Source organism: Petromyzon marinus, chromosome 1 (assembly GCF_048934315.1).
Source record: "Petromyzon marinus isolate PM22_M1 ecotype Great Lakes invasive population chromosome 1, UKy_Petmar_22M1.pri1.0, whole genome shotgun sequence".
Lineage (NCBI taxonomy): Eukaryota > Metazoa > Chordata > Hyperoartia > Petromyzontiformes > Petromyzontidae > Petromyzon > Petromyzon marinus.
Window position 1 is genome coordinate 20,659,147 of NC_133667.1, and position 17,595 is coordinate 20,676,741.

Sequence of the window (17,595 nt, forward strand, 5' to 3'; positions counted from 1 at the left end):
TTTGTTTTGTTTCATTGTTGTACTTTAATTTTGCTTCAGCCATTTTTTAAAATTTGATTTCATTGTTGCTTTTGCCATTTTTGTTACCCAGGTCACGCGAGCAAATGAGACTATCCTGGTCTCTTGAGTTCTCACCTGGTTAAAATAAAATAAGCTGGAAACATCGAGGGAGCTAAAGACTGCCTTGCAAGCATGGACATAGAGCCCGTAGTCTCGCATTGTCGGTGTAAATGGACTCCAGAAAGTACTCGCACGTGCTCAGGATGGCCAAGCTTGTTTTAGTGTTTATGATTTATCTCAAAGACACGTGTAAGGAAACCGAAGCAATTGGCCCTTACGCCTAGCAACTGGGGAAGCCCAAGTGTCACTTTAGTTTTATCATGTGACGGGCAGAATAAACATAACACTTAAGGGGTCATGGTGAACTGCTCCACTCCATAATGCTAAAGCGCAAATGAATGCTCCTATAATTTATCAATGGAGAATGATTTATGAATCAATGTCATTTTGACAATTAAAATTAACGCGAGTGATGTCATAACATGTGGGTGATTATTAGTATGTGCAAAGGAAGTAGCTATAGATACAATACTGGTGATAGCCTTCATAAAAATGTCATGACCACCAACTTTTTTGTAAAGGCTATCTCTCCAGTAAATCTTTAATATTAATGACATCTGGTGAATTTTTTAGTTGAATTTAATACAAAGTGGCATGCTGAGGATAAATTTTGATTTAAAGCTTTCGTGACTGCAGTAATTCATATTCTTAGCTCTTTCGGTAAAGTCACGTTGAAGGGAAACAATAAAATAATAAAATATATATAAAACAAAAAAATTTCTCACGACGTTTCGACCATAACACAAAACGGTCATCATCAGGTGTGAAAAGCATTTTCACAAAACGGTCATCATCAGGTGTGAAAAGCATTTTCACACCCAATGATGACCGTTTGTGTTATGGTCGAAACGTCGTGAGAATTTTTATTGTTTTATATATATTTTATTGTTTCCCTTCAACGTGACTTTACCGAAAGAGCTAAGAATATGCTTAGGATAGTCTGGTTGGCTGCACAGAATACGTAATTGCTCGTGTGACTGGCTCAATATTACATGCGCAACAAGCAGGAATCATGGGAATGTTCCGCCAACAATAATATGCTCCATGGATCTTTTCGTAGATACGAGAAAATATCCTCTTATTCACAAATGATTTTATACATATCTTCCCACATATTTAACATATGTTCCATATAATGCATATATCTACACAAAATACAGAAGATTTGCTGAAATGTTCAGTAGTCTCTCGGTCGAGAAAGTGTGGACTATTTTAAACCCTAACCGACACAGCTGGCTGACTTCATTCTGACCCTATTTTTTGCATTGGCGTTATGTTCTATCTATTTAAAATCTGTAAGAGCGCTTTTTAATTAGTACATGTATGCAGGTGTATGTATGGATAACTTATTTCGCACTACATAGCCAACCGTGCTAATCGGAGATGATACAGGTGATGGAGGCAGCTAAATTCACTCCAATGTTCAAAAAAAATATTCTTAACTTGATCAAAGTAGAAAATATGTATCCGTAAACACAGGTGGGCGAATTACTATCCCACATATCTGTAATGTGTGTTGTGCTCATCATCTCTATCATGTCTGCTGTGGATGAGAGAAACAGAAAAGGCAAGGGGGCGTGGGGTCCCTAGAGCATGACCGACCTGCCGTGACCTGGCAGTGACCCATCCTATCACATATTTTTCCAGTCTAGTCAAAGGAATGACATTTTTTCGAAATGTTTTTTTATTACGAAACTCTTCTTCGCAGCACAGAATAAAACAATACAAGCTCATTCCACCTTAAATTTGGTTTCAAGAGGAAACATCTATTGAACACTACAAAAATTATCATTGCTAATTGGCCTAAAATATCCGCTGCTTCATCGCTGTCAACCAACCCAGGACACATAAACCTTGGTAAGTATATTCACAAGGTAAGAAAAATAGAATGTTTTGGTTGCATATTCCTTTTCTTCTTTTTGTAACCTTACACACAATTGTAGTGTTATTCATTCTGCAACATGGATTTAATCCTTTAAAGACAGACTAAACTCACCGTTTCAAAGAGTTCTTCCATTAATTCATTGACTTCCTTTTCTGCAAAAAAAACACAGCTTCTTTCAACCAATATATAAAAACAAACTAACAAAAAATGTAAAAGTAACATAACATGAACAGTATAGTTTTAAAGATACCACCACTATCTATAATTTTTAAGCATTAATTCTTATACAATTGTTTTCGAACAATGTTAGTGTCCTGTTCTTTATTTCTAGGAGAACATTAAACTGAGACTTAAACATCTGCATTTCACGCTCTGCACTGTAAAAATGTATTTAATTTTCATGCATCTATGTTAAGATCAGGAAAACTAAGTCATGGACATAAAATAGTTAAGAAAATATTGATATAAAATTGTAATTTTCAAAACAATTGTTTATTAAAAAAAAATCACATTCATACTAATTACTGTATTATCAAACTCAAATACTTGTTTATCATAGACTAGGTCTTAAGTTTTACCAGCGTCTTTATTATTTTTCACAAAGATGTATGCAGTGAGTAAATACAGAATTTGCATTTGAATGTGTCAGCGAGCATTAATCCCGACAAAAAACATGTTTCATAATGAGCTGGTTGTGTGTATTCACATAGTCCTTTCACGACACATTGACAGGAAGTAACATTTTTTCATAAATGAATTACAAGCAAGGCTTATTGTAAACAACCAATGGCCACTAACTACAATCAGGATGACATTATTCTTTTTGTACAGCCAAGTGAGAATCTATTAGGATTAACATTTTTTCCAAGGAAGATATGACTAATTATACATTTAGTAGACTTACTAATAATTTTATATCAGGAGAATCATCACTTTAAGTCTGAATGTGAGGTAGAAGGTGAGTAGACTTACTGCTTATCCGGACAGAACGATCATTCCTGAAGTCCTCCACATCAGGCTCATCAAGGTCCTCCAGGAAATTGTATTCTGGGTCATCCTCTTCATCATCGTTGTCTAGTGGACAATCAAGCACAAAATGTAAACGTAAGCTGCACAGAATGGCTTGGGAGGTTTGTTCCACTACATTTAGGTTCTTTGTTTTAAGTGCCTTTAGTTGAATTATTTGGACACTTGAGAAGTTACACTGAATCATAAATCGCACGGATTGTTTGGTGGCTTAGGCAACTTTGAGTGAGCCATAGTTCTTAAGTACACTTGCTGTAAATGTCTTGATTTTTTTCAAACTAATTAGTAGAATAGAAAAATGAAATTAGGACAGTGTGGCATTTTGTACCCAGTATATTCTTGTCTTTTTTGCATTTGTATAAAAAGAGTCTACGTGTTAAACTAAAAAAAGAGTCGGTTTACATCCCCAAAAAAATGACGTTTGAATTTCAGCACAACTAAAGGGCAGGGTGTTTAATTTTATATAAACCTCATATGGGCGTCCCTCACATAACGCGTGACATGCGTTCCTGAAAAACAGCGCGCAAGTCGAACCGCACTGTATAACGCTTATTTTCCAAAATAAATACATGTTGTAAGGGGGGTGCGTTAGCAAATAAAAATTAAGTATCATTTAATTTAATGAATTTAGGCCTGGATTTACAAAATACGTATCAATTTAATACTTGTGACACAAACTTTAACTGTGTTCCTGAAAATACACAGCGTTGAAATTACATTCACAGATTTAGGTTTAAATTTTTTGGGAGCAAGGGGAGGACAAGTCAAAGTAACTTTTGAATATGTACTTTTATCACACACAGGTATTATGCCCATAACATAAGAACCTTATGGCGGGACCCCGGGGTCCCATAAGCCCCCGGCTCTCTCATCAATTGCGTTGCGACGTCCTTTCATGTCTGTTGAAAGTGAACGATACAGCATTCTATTCCTCGCGACGAGCTCTACACGATGCGCTAAGCAAAGTTTCTTCTGCGCAAATGGTCCCCACTGCGCTTGGACGACATGACAACATAATGATCCGCGCCAGGTCGGTCGCGGCGTTTATGTGCGCGGTGGGACAGAGTAGCCAAAAAAATGAATGAAGTACGATTTTGACTTCCGTTTATTCGGGACCCCGGGGTCCCGCCATAAGGATCACATGGGAAAAGTTGGATTAACAGTAGATAAAAGCACAAAACCAAAACTGTTTCCTGCAAAGTCATATGGAACAAAACAAGCAAAAAGCTAAATAATTGTTTAGACTCCTAATTCACGACTTGACAAAAAAACACTTTCCCCCGCTGATTTTGTACAATGGCCAAATCGGCAGAAAATTGCACTGGAACTAATATATGTTTATTTACTCTTACAACAGATGGTGAAAAGAGGGGTTGAACGGGCACGGAACCAGGCAAGGGATCTATAGGGTAGTCTTATCGCCACAGGATTCTGAAATGCCTGAAATAGCCAAAGTTCACCTCGCTTCAGGCAAACGACAACTGCCTTGCCTCTCCTCCCATCTGTTTATTCACACAAGAATGGCATGCGTATTCTCAACAGGAATCTGGCACATTCAATTTGTCAACAGATGTTGTTCTTCTGCATATTCTTGATTCCAAGACGTTAATCAAGTATACTGCAAAACGTATCGCCAAATTACTTACCTTCTGCATTATCTACTGGGTCTGTCATAAGCCCATGCAGCCAAGTCTTCCAATCTTCATCCTCGGTAACTGCCGGCTCGTACATATCTGGCGTTATATCTGGTGCATTCAGCTCTGCTTCTAGCTGCCCAATAGGCATGTCCCTCAGTGTCCGCTTGGAGCGTGTGCGGTATGCTATTAAGTTTTCATCGTCTGGCTGAACATGGCAACAATAAAAAAACACACACATCATTTAAAAAAGTTAAAACAGGCACAATGATATGGATTTCCATATGAATGCACTCAAAAAAGTCTTAAGTGGTTTCCGACTCCAATGAGCATGAGGTGTCACTCTTTACAGCCCTGAGCCACTGGTGGAAATTCCATTCCCATTGTGAGGGGTATGTAATTTCAAGTATTGCCAACATATAAACACCAACAGCCATTTACAGTCAAACTAGTCAAATAAATCACTGAAAAGCATCCAACTACACTAAGTGTAGGCTTATTTATTTATATTACAATGGGGTTGTGCCATCCAGAAGTGGTGGTTCAGGAAGACTTGGCTGTTTTTCCACTGCACAAGCCAAGATGCGCCATTAACTTAACACGCAATTAGCTGAGACGTATGTTGGAGATGTGTGGTGACGCAGTCCAACACATCATCTACATACGTGCCAGCTGATGTCAGACGCAGTGAACGTGTCATTAGCCCTACTCCTGGCCCTGTTTGCTCCCCCAGAGCCAGGTTCTAGCTCAGTACAGAACATAACCAGTAGAAAACCCACGATACCGGCTCAGCTCGGATGTACCAATGGAAGGAAGACATGAAAAGATAGTGTCATGAACGTTTTGTAAAATATAGGACAGCAGCAATAGAGAGTAATGAACACAAACAGGAGATGAAAAGATATAAAAGCATCGAAAGTGATGTCGACATATCGGGATTCAGATGCGCGTCAAGTGGTCACACGTTAAAGGCCAATGCGGTGAAATTCTTATGACGAAAGTGAAAAATCGTTCAAGTTAAACGAATAAAACAAATTAACGATCGTACATTGTGCCCTAATAAACAAATACGAAAAAATGGCCACCGATGATTCACTGGAGATGCATTTGCCTCATATAAAAGGCAAAATCATAAAGCTTTAGGAGATGAAATGATGGCATGGGGATGTCATGTATAAATGTCATCACATCATGATAGTCTCATCTCTTTGTTAACCATACCACCCATAGCAATGTACAGCACATTCAGTTTATAATATGGTCATATTTTTTCCTTGGACACTTCCCACTGGACCTTTTTAATACTGAACACTAGCAGTCAGGGCACATTAGTATTCTATCATGGTAGCACTTTAATTGCACTGACTCATATTCTTGGTTCTTTCGGTAAAGTCACGTAAATATATATTTCTTATAAAATAATAAACTTAAAAATCATAAAAATGTAATAAAAATAATAAATTGAAAATAATAAAAGTGGGTTTTTTGCTTTTATTCAATTACAATTAGGAAGCATTTTGATGGAATAATATTAAAAAATACAATTTAAATGATATACACTAACACATTCTGATTCATTTTAATTGAATAAAATATCCTTGGGTTGACTAATTTCTTGTATGTAATTAGACTTCACAATTTAAGTACGGTGTTTTAAATTTATATCAAGCTACTTTCATAAAGCAGCATTCTTCGTCCTTGAATATCCAACCCATTCATCCCAGACTCTGCATATGCAGAATCAATGCCAGTGAGCTATGATAAAAATCTACAGCACAATAACCGTGGAACAAACAGCCGTTTTTTAAAAGGGTATACGTACGTCACATGAATTTCCACATTCTGCTTATTAAAAGTCTGTGATCATTATTATAATACACATTGAAGACTATTGTGGTAGTTTTGTCTGTCTGGAGGACAGCGCTGTCCTCCTGACAGTCTCGTCCCTTCACCTGATGAAGGCCGCTTGTGTTGTGGCCGAAACGTCGTGAGAATATTATTGTGTTATTTTATTTTATCAATTTATTATTTTATTCTCATTCTACGTGACTTTACCGAAAGAACCAAAGAAGATGAATCCTTGCAGTCACGAAAGCTTTAAATCGAAACACATACAATTTAGTTATCACTTTTACAAATACAATAAAAACACAAGCTTATTTTTGTGATAAGCAATTCGTATTTAAAAGCAGTGACATGGCCTATTGGTAGCACGTTCACCACTTGTTGCACTGGTTCATGGTTCGAATTCAGCGACCGCCATGGTTATTACTGTGGGTGTAATAATTAAAATATGCACCGTGTGCTTCATAGTGAACTTGAGAGATCTCATGCCGTCATGCGCCAGAGCAGGCCACTGTGCCGGCGTTATGGTCCAAATTAGCCAACTTTGAAAGAGTAACCCCACATTACTCAATTTGAATATAGATAGCAATCAACGACTCCCACTGTGAAAACTTGACAGAACAGAGGCATGAGACTCAGCAACGCTTTCCTGAGTAAACAAATGCCATAATAAAAAAGAAGATATGGTATATCACTGGTTCTGGTAGAATACCATAGTAACATTTGCTTACCCTCTATACACACTGCTACTGTGAATTAAATTAATAACCTAACAGTTATATTCTTAGTGTTTTATATATATTTTGTTATTTTGTTGTTTCTCTTCAGCGTGACTTTACCGAAAAAACTAAGAATATGAATTACTGCAGTCACGAAAGCTTAAAATCAAAACCTAACAGTTATTCTTAACAGGAGCACAATGGCCAACGTAAAAAAAAAGTAAATATTATTTAGAACGAAATTACTTGTTTACGTGAACAGCAAAGATTGAATACACAATATGATCATGAAATTTGACATTTACACTATCACGCGATACTAACCCGATATTGATATCCGACAATGCTGCTGAAAGCCAACTCTTCGTCAACAGCATTGAGCTTCTCAATAAAAGTGCTGTCCTTTGCTGGAAGGGGAGGGGGAGGCCCCATTGGCACAACCATGGCGCTAATGTGCCTGACCTTCTGAATTGTGGGCTGTGGTTCTTCAACTTGGATTGACTAAAGAGAAAAACAAACACAACATGTCCAAGAAACAAACAATTATCTATGGATCGCGGTTACAAAATCACCTGTTATAAAATGCAATAATGGTACAGAATGTTTCATGTTGAATGTTATTAGATAAAAAAAAATACTTCATGAAGAAAACTGAAAAGGCTGTAAATCTTATTTAAGCATTGTGAAACGTTTACTTGGGTTTTAAATTACGTTTGATGGAATGTATTGCTTAGTGTGTTAAAAAATAAATGTTATAATAATTCATCATCATCATCATCATTCATGCCATCACCAAAAACTTGTGATGTCACAACCAGTAAGACTAATTACTACTTCCTACAGCAAGAATACTACAATCAACTTTCATACCTATTACAACAGTAATAATTCTGAGAGCAATTAATTAGTACAGCAAAATTAATTAGCTTATTACAGCATTAATACTAGTCATAAGTACCATAGCAATTAACTACTACCAAAATACTGCATTTACAATTCAAACAGTAATAACTCCCACAATTACAACTGCCTCAAATTTCGATTTAAAGCTTTCGTGACTGCAAGGATTAATCTTCTTTGGTTCTTTCGGTAAAGTCACATAGAATGAGAATAAAATAATAAAATAACACAATAAAATTCTCACAACGTTTCGGCCACAACGCAAGCGGCCGTCTCCAGGTGAAAGGAACAGACCTGTCGGGATGACAGAGCTTCAATGAACGATGTTAAGATTCGTAGCGACTTTTAAGCTCGTTGGGAGAAGTGAGGCACCTTGACAAAGGGGTTTACATATCAAATAGCTGAGGGATTAGCTTGTGACTGGTCACAGAAATGGCTATGTTAAAGTCAAAACCTACACATCCACAGAGGCAACTAGTAATTTAGCATTGAAATAGCTAAGGGATTAGCTTGTGACTGGTCACAGGAATAGATGTTAAAGTAAAGGCCTACACATCCACAGAGCTTAAATGAACGCTGTTAAGATTTGTAGCGACTTTAAGCTGGTTGGGAGAAGTGAGGCCCTTGACAAAAGGGGGTTTGCATATCAAATTGCTGAGGGATTAGCTTGTGACTGGTCACTGAAATGGCTATGTTAAAGTCAAAACCTACACATCCACAGAGGCAACTAGTATTAGAATTAGGTTTTTCACATCGGTTTACTGTATGACAGTTGAGTTGTTGCAGCCCCCTTTGGCGTCCATGTACGAGGTGCCTCTGTGGATGTGTAGGCTTTGACTTTAACATCTATTTCTGTGACCAGTCACAAGCTAATTCCTTAGCTATTTCAATGCTAAAATACTAGTTGCCTCTGTGGATGTGTAGGTTTTGACTTTAACATAGCCATTTCAGTGACCAGTCACAAGCTAATCCCTCAGCAATTTGATATGCAAACCCCCTTTTGTCAAGGGCCTCACTTCTCCGAACCAGCTTAAAGTCGCTACGAATCTTAACAGCGTTCATTGAAGCTTTGTGGATGTGTAAGCCTTTACTTTAACATCTATTTCTGTGACCAGTCACAAGCTAATCCCTTAGCTATTTCAATGCTAAATTACTAGTTGCCTCTGTGGATGTGTAGGTTTTGACTTTAACATAGCCATTTCAGTGACCAGTCACAAGCTAATCCCTCAGCTATTTGATATGTAAACCCCTTTGTCAAGGTGCCTCACTTCTCCCAACCAGTTTAAAAGTCGCTACGAATCTTAACATCGTTCATTGAAGCTCTGTCGTCCCGACAGGTCTGTTCCTTTCACCTGAAGACGGCCGCTTGCGTTGTGGCCAAAACTTTGTGAGAATTTTATTGTGTTATTTTATTCTCATTCTACGTGACTTTACTGAAAGAACCAAAGAAGATACAACTGCCTCAACAATAAACACTGCAATTGCAATTGCCTGCATTAATTTTTGGAAGTGCGATGTTGAATTAATTGCCCTCTGTAGAAAGTTCTGGAAGGTTAGCCTATAAAACATAAATTGAATCCTAGATTTGAAAACAATATTCTCATATTCTTCTCATGATCTGTTTTTATGCCACTGACAAACATCAATACACCATGCACGTTTACATACCACGTGTCAATATAAGCATTCCATGTATTAATTATATATATAAGCAGTAATGGTAAGCTATGTAAGTGGAAATGTCACCTGTGCATCAGTACTGCCTTCATCCTCAACATCAGAAACACACGAGCTGCGCCTTAACCGGTGGTGCCCAGGGCTGATTGGAGAAACACATTCAACCACCAGGGAATTCTCCAGATCACTCTCCAGAAGGGTCTGTAAAGGAAGTTGTGAAACAATACAAATTGTTGATGGAAACTAGCATTCAGTTAGCTTTGTAAAACTCCAAGTATTGTATTATGTGCTATGAGTGTACATTTAAGTTTATGCATTACGTACGATATTTGTAGCAAATAATTAGCATGGTTGACTACGTAAGGTGCAAAATAAGTTCTACATACATACATACATATGACGCAAGTTAGTACATAATGGAATGTCACAATGCATTTAATATGAATGTACGTGTACATGACACAGTAAAGACATTTCTATTCACTGACGAAAATATTTTTTTATGCCTACAATAAATGTAGAAAGTAGTCTCGGATAGAATAGGTGGTGGAAGGACTCCAAATTAAAATTAGAACACGACCTTCTCCAAAGTTACAGGGCATCTTCCTTCCCTTAGCCAATCCCACAACTTTCCATGAAACAGGTCTCTAACCAACCCCTCAATTAACATTTCAAATGGGCCGTGTTTCCATCCTTCACACTCACTGTCCAATCAGATTCAAGGTCCTTGCTTCTGCCAATCAACCGAGCACTTAGCGAGCATCTAATAAGTTCGGACCAGTCTTGAGGGTTGTTTGACCCCACTGCACCACATTGTTCAATTTGGGTTGCTGAAGAGGGTTCCCGGAGCAGTTATCACTCACCACTCATATTAGCTGCAGCTATAAATCAAACTCAGGTTGTTGAGTTCACAGCACGTGAATAACAGTGCTAAACACTCCACCAAATGTATTACAGTAATTGCAATAATACTCGTTACTCTTTAATGATATAGGCGATGAAATTGCAGGTATGAGACACGATTTAACAATCCTCAAAAATGTGGGTTGTGATTCGCTGGACTGCTCTGTGGCACCTAAATAACCCACAGGAACATATTGTATGAGACCCAAAAATATAATGTAATAATAATTATTAAGGAGTATAAAGTAATTTACTGTAGACTTGCGTCATCTGCATTCATAGCAATGCTGTCTAATTAGAAATATTCTCATACAGACCTCCTCAGCTGTGTCATCTTCCTCTTCTTCTGGTTGGTATTCTTCATCAGATGAGTCCTCTTCCTCAAGAGGAATCTCCAGAAACTGTGGTTGCTGAAGCACACCCATTTCACAAAAAATGCAATGGAATATTGAAACAATACAAATAATATGCTGTAGAAGAGTCAGAATAGTCGATATAAATATATTTTTTCTATAATTACAATAATTTAAACTACATTTCCAAACAAAGACACCATAGATACATCGGTTGACTTATATGCAACAATTTAAAGAGAGAATATAGAGGTATATAAGTTATTACCCATTACACACATCTATATATATAAAATGGAAATTTGTGAATGTGTCTGTTCAAAATGTCTAGCATACTTCCCAACATGCAACAAACTTGAAATTTGGCATGTGGGTATCTTCCAGACTGTACACAATGCAAAAAGTATAAAAATTTACTTTTGTATTTTGGGGGGGGGGGTGCAATAATGGATATATTTTACACGGCAAGTGAGCGGTGACGTCACATCTCTGATGTCACCCGCATGCGGAAGCGTCACGCAGTATGTCTGCCGACGTCACGTATCCCCCCCCCCCGACCCTCCGCGTAGGCCGTGTATTAACCCAAGACAAGAATCCAAGTCTTAGGCGAAGCCGGGTAGTAAAGCTAGTCTGTTATAAAGCAATACAAAAATGCGTGTCAATTAATAACGCTGCACCTTCCAAAACATAATGAAGAGTGTAAACTATGCAAAATACAAATAAACACTGCTTTTAATTAAACCATAATAAGGCAATACTGAAATGGTTACTGCAACTCCACATGCTGATTTATTGTGGGAAATAGTTTAACAAATATAATTTTTCTTTGTAGAGCTCTATTTACATGATAACCACTCATTATTCAAGTACCTCTCTGGTCAAATTAAAGTGTTGGGAACTCGCCTTAATTTTCATTCCTAAAACCAGTGGTGGATTCCATTCTTATTATGGGTACCAGCTACTCCACGCAATGACCACTGTTACTTTCTCAAAACGTGGTACTTATTTAATTGACCCAGAATGAAGAGATGGGTTATCCTTGCAAAGCTTTGTTTAGAGACTCAATCACAGCATTGCTGGGCTGGATAAGGCTTTTCAAATAACCGTTTGTAATTTTGGAATTATCAGATAGTTGCAATCACATAAATGTGTAAAATATCTTACCTTTGTTACAAATGCAAACATTTTAATTGGCGATGACCATAATATAGGGACCTACAGTACTGCACAAGACTAACTTAAACATGTTTTTATTAAATGAAGAAATTCAAATAATAAAGTGCTTTAGCATACTGAAAAACTGATTCCACAACACAAAATGAAAATACTTACAGAGCCCTTTTCTGAAGCTTCTTTCGCTTTTGAGCGTGTCATCTTTGGTTCCTGAAGTAAATAAAAATGCCCTCTATATTAGCTGAGTAAGTTATGCATTCAACTTACATGTATATAAAAAAAAAATTCTGTATTAACTGCAGATGAGACCATGACCAAACAGCAGAATTTTCAGGAACTGTTGAAATTTCCACTCCAACAGGTTAAGAGCACCTCTTTCAAATAAGCGACGCTTCTCTGTATTCCCATCTCAGCCAAACAAGTGGTTTATACAGTGGCTGGTGTTCTGTCGTGAAAAAACACAATATAAAAACTTTTTTTTCCTTCCTTGTCTTGACCTAGAATTGTTAGGTCAAAATTTCTGCCAGTTAAAACTTAAATAATAATCGATGACAGGCAAAAAAAAAGTAAAGTTGGGTTCTTATACTTTTTATCCAATGCCCGACCTCACTAGTTATGGATGGTCACAAACCAATCTCTGATTGATTGCGATTACATCAAGCAACTGGAAAAATGAGAAGCGTGACAATTCGTCACTGGCACACTTTCACAGGCCAACTGTGCAGGTGTGACTGTCTGATGCACATAATTCTCAGGGTACCATGTTGGTTATTCAGAGTGGGTGGAATGTATTTTATTCATTCTGAATTGACCATAATGTTGCTTTTTATAACCTCAATGTCTGTAATGATTGGTAACTAGCCTTTTGCCCGTCCAAGGCCGGGTGTATTGCAGTAAATCTGAAACTTGCAAGCAAAAAGCAGACCGCGACGTGATATATTCATTGCATTAATGCGTGCGCAATTTGTAAGGGCGCGGTGACACAGACCTATTTCATGTAAAGGTTATAATCCCTTGTTCATCATGACGTCCTTTTTACTTTCATGTCTCAATAGCGTTACGGAGATCGCGTGACGCTATTGAGGATGGGGGGGGGGCCCATTTGGAGGACGTCACCTTATGATTATTAATGAGGGGGAAGGATGCTCCATATGGAGTGACGTCACCGGCTCATGATTATTAATGAGGGGGGCTGGTCGAAGTGGAGTGACGTTACGAGCATTGCGCACAGACATTCTTGCCTCATTATAGTAGGTAATAATGGGGAGGGGGGTCCATTTGGAGGATGTGACCTGCTCATGATTATTAATGAGGGGGGCTGTTCGATGTGGAGTGACGTCACTTGCGCATGATTATTAGTGAGGGGGGGGGAGTACTCCATATTGAGTGACGTCACCCACAAATTAATATCGAGGGGTTGGGGGTGTCCATTTGGAGGACATCATCTGTTAATTATTATGAATGAGGGGGGCTGTTCGACGTGGAATGACGTCACGTGCTCATGCTTATTAATGAGGGGGGAGGGTGCTCCATGTGGATTGACATCACCTGCTCATGATTATTAATGAGGTGGGGGGGTGTCCATTTGGAGGGCGTCACCTACTCATGAATATTAATAAGGGGGGGGGGGGCCTGGTCGATGTGGAGTGACGTCATGATCGTTAATGACAGACATTCCTGGGTGATTATAGTAGGTTTAATAATGGGGGGGAGAGTGTCCATTTGGAGGACGTCACCCGCTCATGCTTATTAATGAGGAGGGGTGGGGGGGTCCATTTGGAGGATGGCACATGCTCACCAATATTAATGAGGGGGTCTGGTCGATGTGGCATAAAAACAGGTGTTAAGATGTCTAAACACCAAAGAGACGCCTATTACAAGGTATAAAGTCTATATTAACCACACAAACATGTGGTCGAAAAAATTAAAATGCTTTCGTAATGTATACATTGCCCCTGACATGTATCAGACTACACCAAAGACAGCCTCTTGTATGGCTTTATCTCATCAGTGTTAGATCAAAAGGCCACCAAAAGGCAAACAGTATAAAGACTTTGCAAATACCAAACAATTAAAAGCTCGGGTTAAGAAATTATATCTTTGAGACTCTTTCACCATTATCAAGGTATTTAATGAATATCTTCTGAACATGTGTATTTATGCCAGCAGAGGTAAAGCTTTTTTTTTTATCATCCAATAACTTAACACTCGCAAATGGGTCCCATAGATTTGCCAAGTTGATTTAAATGTTTCTATAATGCAGTACACCTCCAAAATCAAACACATTTTTTTAAATTAACATGCCGTCACCAGTCAAACTGACTAAACCACACTTACATATTACTTAAGATAGGTGCGATTAAACTACTGCTTTAAGTTGAATATTGTAATGTAATAAACGTGAAAATTTAGGCAAAAATTCTCGTCGCATGCTCGATTCTTTACTTACAAAAATTGGGGCTTCATCGACGTTATTCAAGGCTGCTCTCATCATAGCAATTACATGCTCATTCGTGATGACTTCCTAAAAAAGGATATCAGACACCCGTTATATTATACATGCACAATAAGAACTCCGATAGCAAGGGTACAAATCAATTTAAACGCAAGCATCAATTACGCGTGTAAAAACATCAATGACTTATACTTACATGCAAAATGTTTTTAACATTTGTTGCAGTCAGATTGTGCTGCTGTGCATCATCCTCGAGCTTCTTTTCTAGATAAGTATCTTCAACAATCACAATCTGCAGCTCATCATCTTCTTCTTCTTCTCCTCCTCCTCCTTCCTTTTGCACATCTTTTGAAGTTAATTCAGCCACATATTGGTTCGGGCTTTTCGAGGAAGAGGCATTATCTTCCTTCTCCAATGTTTCAAGTTTAACAACCATGGCCAACGTTTCAGGCTCGCACACTGCTGAAGATGTGCAAGCACCCACCTTAACACTCCTCTCATCCTCAGCCGTCTCTTTGGTGGAGAAAAGTGGGCTGCTATCTTGCACTGTTGCTAATGATATGGGTTCACACTTGGAAGTAATACAACTCACCGGGCCTAATGCTGTAGAGTCCTCTATTTGTAAACCAGCAGTCTTTTCAGCTGGAAAACCAGGTGTTTTATTTTCAGCACTGCCGCTTTCTAATGGTGCATTTTGCGGAAAAGCTGGTTCTGAAATTGCCTCTGCAAAGGGTTTCTTTTGGCATACCGCGGCTAATGTGCTAGTATGTAATGGACAATTGGAATCATTAGCATGTTTACTGACACAAACGACTGATCGATCTAATTTGTCTTCACAGTTGTATTTTTTTACATATCCAGAAGACTGTTCAAGAGGAAATGTAGGTTTTAAAAGTCTATATGATATGTTTTGATCATTATCATCACTATCTGAATCAGAAGACACAGAGGAAGAGGAGGAAGCTGAATCATTGTTTATTCTTGGTATTTTTTTCTCTAATGGAACGTTGGGAGATGAAAGGGCTCTGCGCTTGGGCATTTTGAAAGTTTAATATTTCAATCTGGAACATACAAAAACATGATTTGTTTACGGCACATCGTCTTCATTATATACAACAGAAGCGTTAGCAAGACGTTACACGGCTGTACCATTAATTACCATTCTACTTGTGCAATATTATTTAAGGACCCTGCACTCGTCCGCCAACCTTGATGCTTGTATTGCTGCTGAACTCACGCACCACAGATCTCACTTGTAGAATAGCCAGGGAACTTTATGAGCGGGGTCATCCGTGTAGCACATCAAATTAACTCAAACTGAATTAGTTTTCAACTCCACTATGTAGCTTCCATGTATAGTATCCGCAGCACACCAATATGAAATAACATTCGCAAAACATTTTCGTACCTAATGTTCAAAATGTTAACAATTCAGCCGCCGAACTTGATTAGGTGCTTTCGCGACTGCAGGAATTACTCTTTGTTTTTTTTTCGGTAAAGTCACGTAGAAATAATAAACAAATAAAATTATACAATAGCATACGACGTTTCGATTGCAACACAAGCAATCATCATCAGGTACAGAATTAACACAGACACATCAGGGGACACAGAGTCCCAGCTCCGCCGTTTCTATGTAAGGCTTAGGCACATTGATGCACTGTGTGCGTGTCTCTCACCACATGTCTCTTTGCGATCTGTGTTCTATCACTTCTCTTAAATTTCACACTTAACTTACAACTTAGCAATCTTCGAAATAGCGTAATCAACCAGACCATGCGTTAATTGTGTTTTAACCGACCGCCTGTGTTGCTTTATATAGTTTCATAATTTTTGCTAAACCCCTGTTTGATTTAGTGTGCTCCTCCGCCTCTCTCTGTGTCCCTTGATGTGTCTGTGTTAATTCAGCACCTGATGATTGCTCGTGTTGCAATCGAAACGTCGTATGCTATTAGATAATTTTCATTTTTTAAAATTATTATTTCTACGTGACTTTACCGAAAAAACCCCCAAAGAGTAATTTTAGCCGCCGTCCGCGACGTAGCCAACCGATTAGCACGGCGAGTTACGTACGGTGCGAAATAACTTCGTACAGTCAACTCAAAACATTGAACCGGCAACGTGAAACAGCGACCTCTCAACATCGCACACCAATACGACAATCCCAATCCAGGCTGCATGAAATCCACGTGCCGCTGGCCTCTCTTAAAGTTAATGCAGCGTCTCGTGACAAGACGCAAGCGAGGGTCGCAACACAATTGAAGTGTACCAGGAATTACCGTGGATGAAGAAACTTAACATCCATCTGCTGCTGCTGTGTTCGAGAGTACTATCGTACACAGCAAATAGCAACGGGCCTTGTTGTTGTTGTTATGAACCGTGGTTAATCCACTTGCTTGGGCGCAAGGCCTACCCCGAAATCGCGGCCACTTTTCGCGTCCGTGTGTACCTCAATAAGCGGCAGCGTGATTTTCTATTTTTAATATGGTACATTACCGAGGGTACGCTGGTCCCACAGGGCAGCCGCGTTGTAGCGAGCCTTTTGAGGCGGGTTTGCCTGAACCGTGGAGCGTGTTTAAGAGCTCGTCTGGAGAAGTCCACACACCACTGAAGGGTGTCCCTCACTTCACCATCTCCGGAGGGACGAGTGAAGCTGCGGCGGCCATCTTGCCTGGGGAGACTGTGGCCGTGCGCGAGTGACGTCGTCGAGGGGCGACGCGCGGGGGAGGGGAGGGGGGCAGTGTTCGGCGTGGAGGGCTCGGTGGGTGGGGGGGTGAGTCTTCCCCCCACCCCCCACCAGCATGGGGGGGGAAGAAGTAGAAGACATTTGGCGGCCATCTTACGTGGGGGTGGAGGATCCCCCACCCCTACGTAATATACTTATACTCGTTCGTCTTCATTAACT

The 17,595-nt window shown here is 39.0% G+C and overlaps 1 protein-coding gene across 4 annotated transcripts in view; it reads right to left on the reverse strand.

Annotated features, from left to right (window-relative positions):
• The window catches only part of LOC116951546 (GON-4-like protein), a 63,928-nt gene extending 46,561 nt beyond the window's left edge, over nucleotides 1-17,367 (reverse strand). Inside the window, exons 1-10 of one of the 4 annotated variants that reach the window (XM_032970285.2) lie at nucleotides 17,187-17,367; nucleotides 14,887-15,751; nucleotides 14,685-14,759; nucleotides 12,395-12,445; nucleotides 11,027-11,119; nucleotides 9,876-10,007; nucleotides 7,554-7,730; nucleotides 4,678-4,873; nucleotides 2,978-3,079; nucleotides 2,117-2,157 (exon numbers count right to left, since the gene is read on the reverse strand). In XM_032970285.2, the coding sequence (XP_032826176.2) occupies nucleotides 2,117-2,157; nucleotides 2,978-3,079; nucleotides 4,678-4,873; nucleotides 7,554-7,730; nucleotides 9,876-10,007; nucleotides 11,027-11,119; nucleotides 12,395-12,445; nucleotides 14,685-14,759; nucleotides 14,887-15,729 (1,710 nt within the window). In that variant the 5' untranslated portion in view covers nucleotides 15,730-15,751; nucleotides 17,187-17,367. The other 3 variants (XM_032970372.2, XM_076065388.1, XM_032970452.2) reach the window with 3 other exon arrangements.
• Nucleotides 17,368-17,595: the final 228 nt, after the last annotated feature.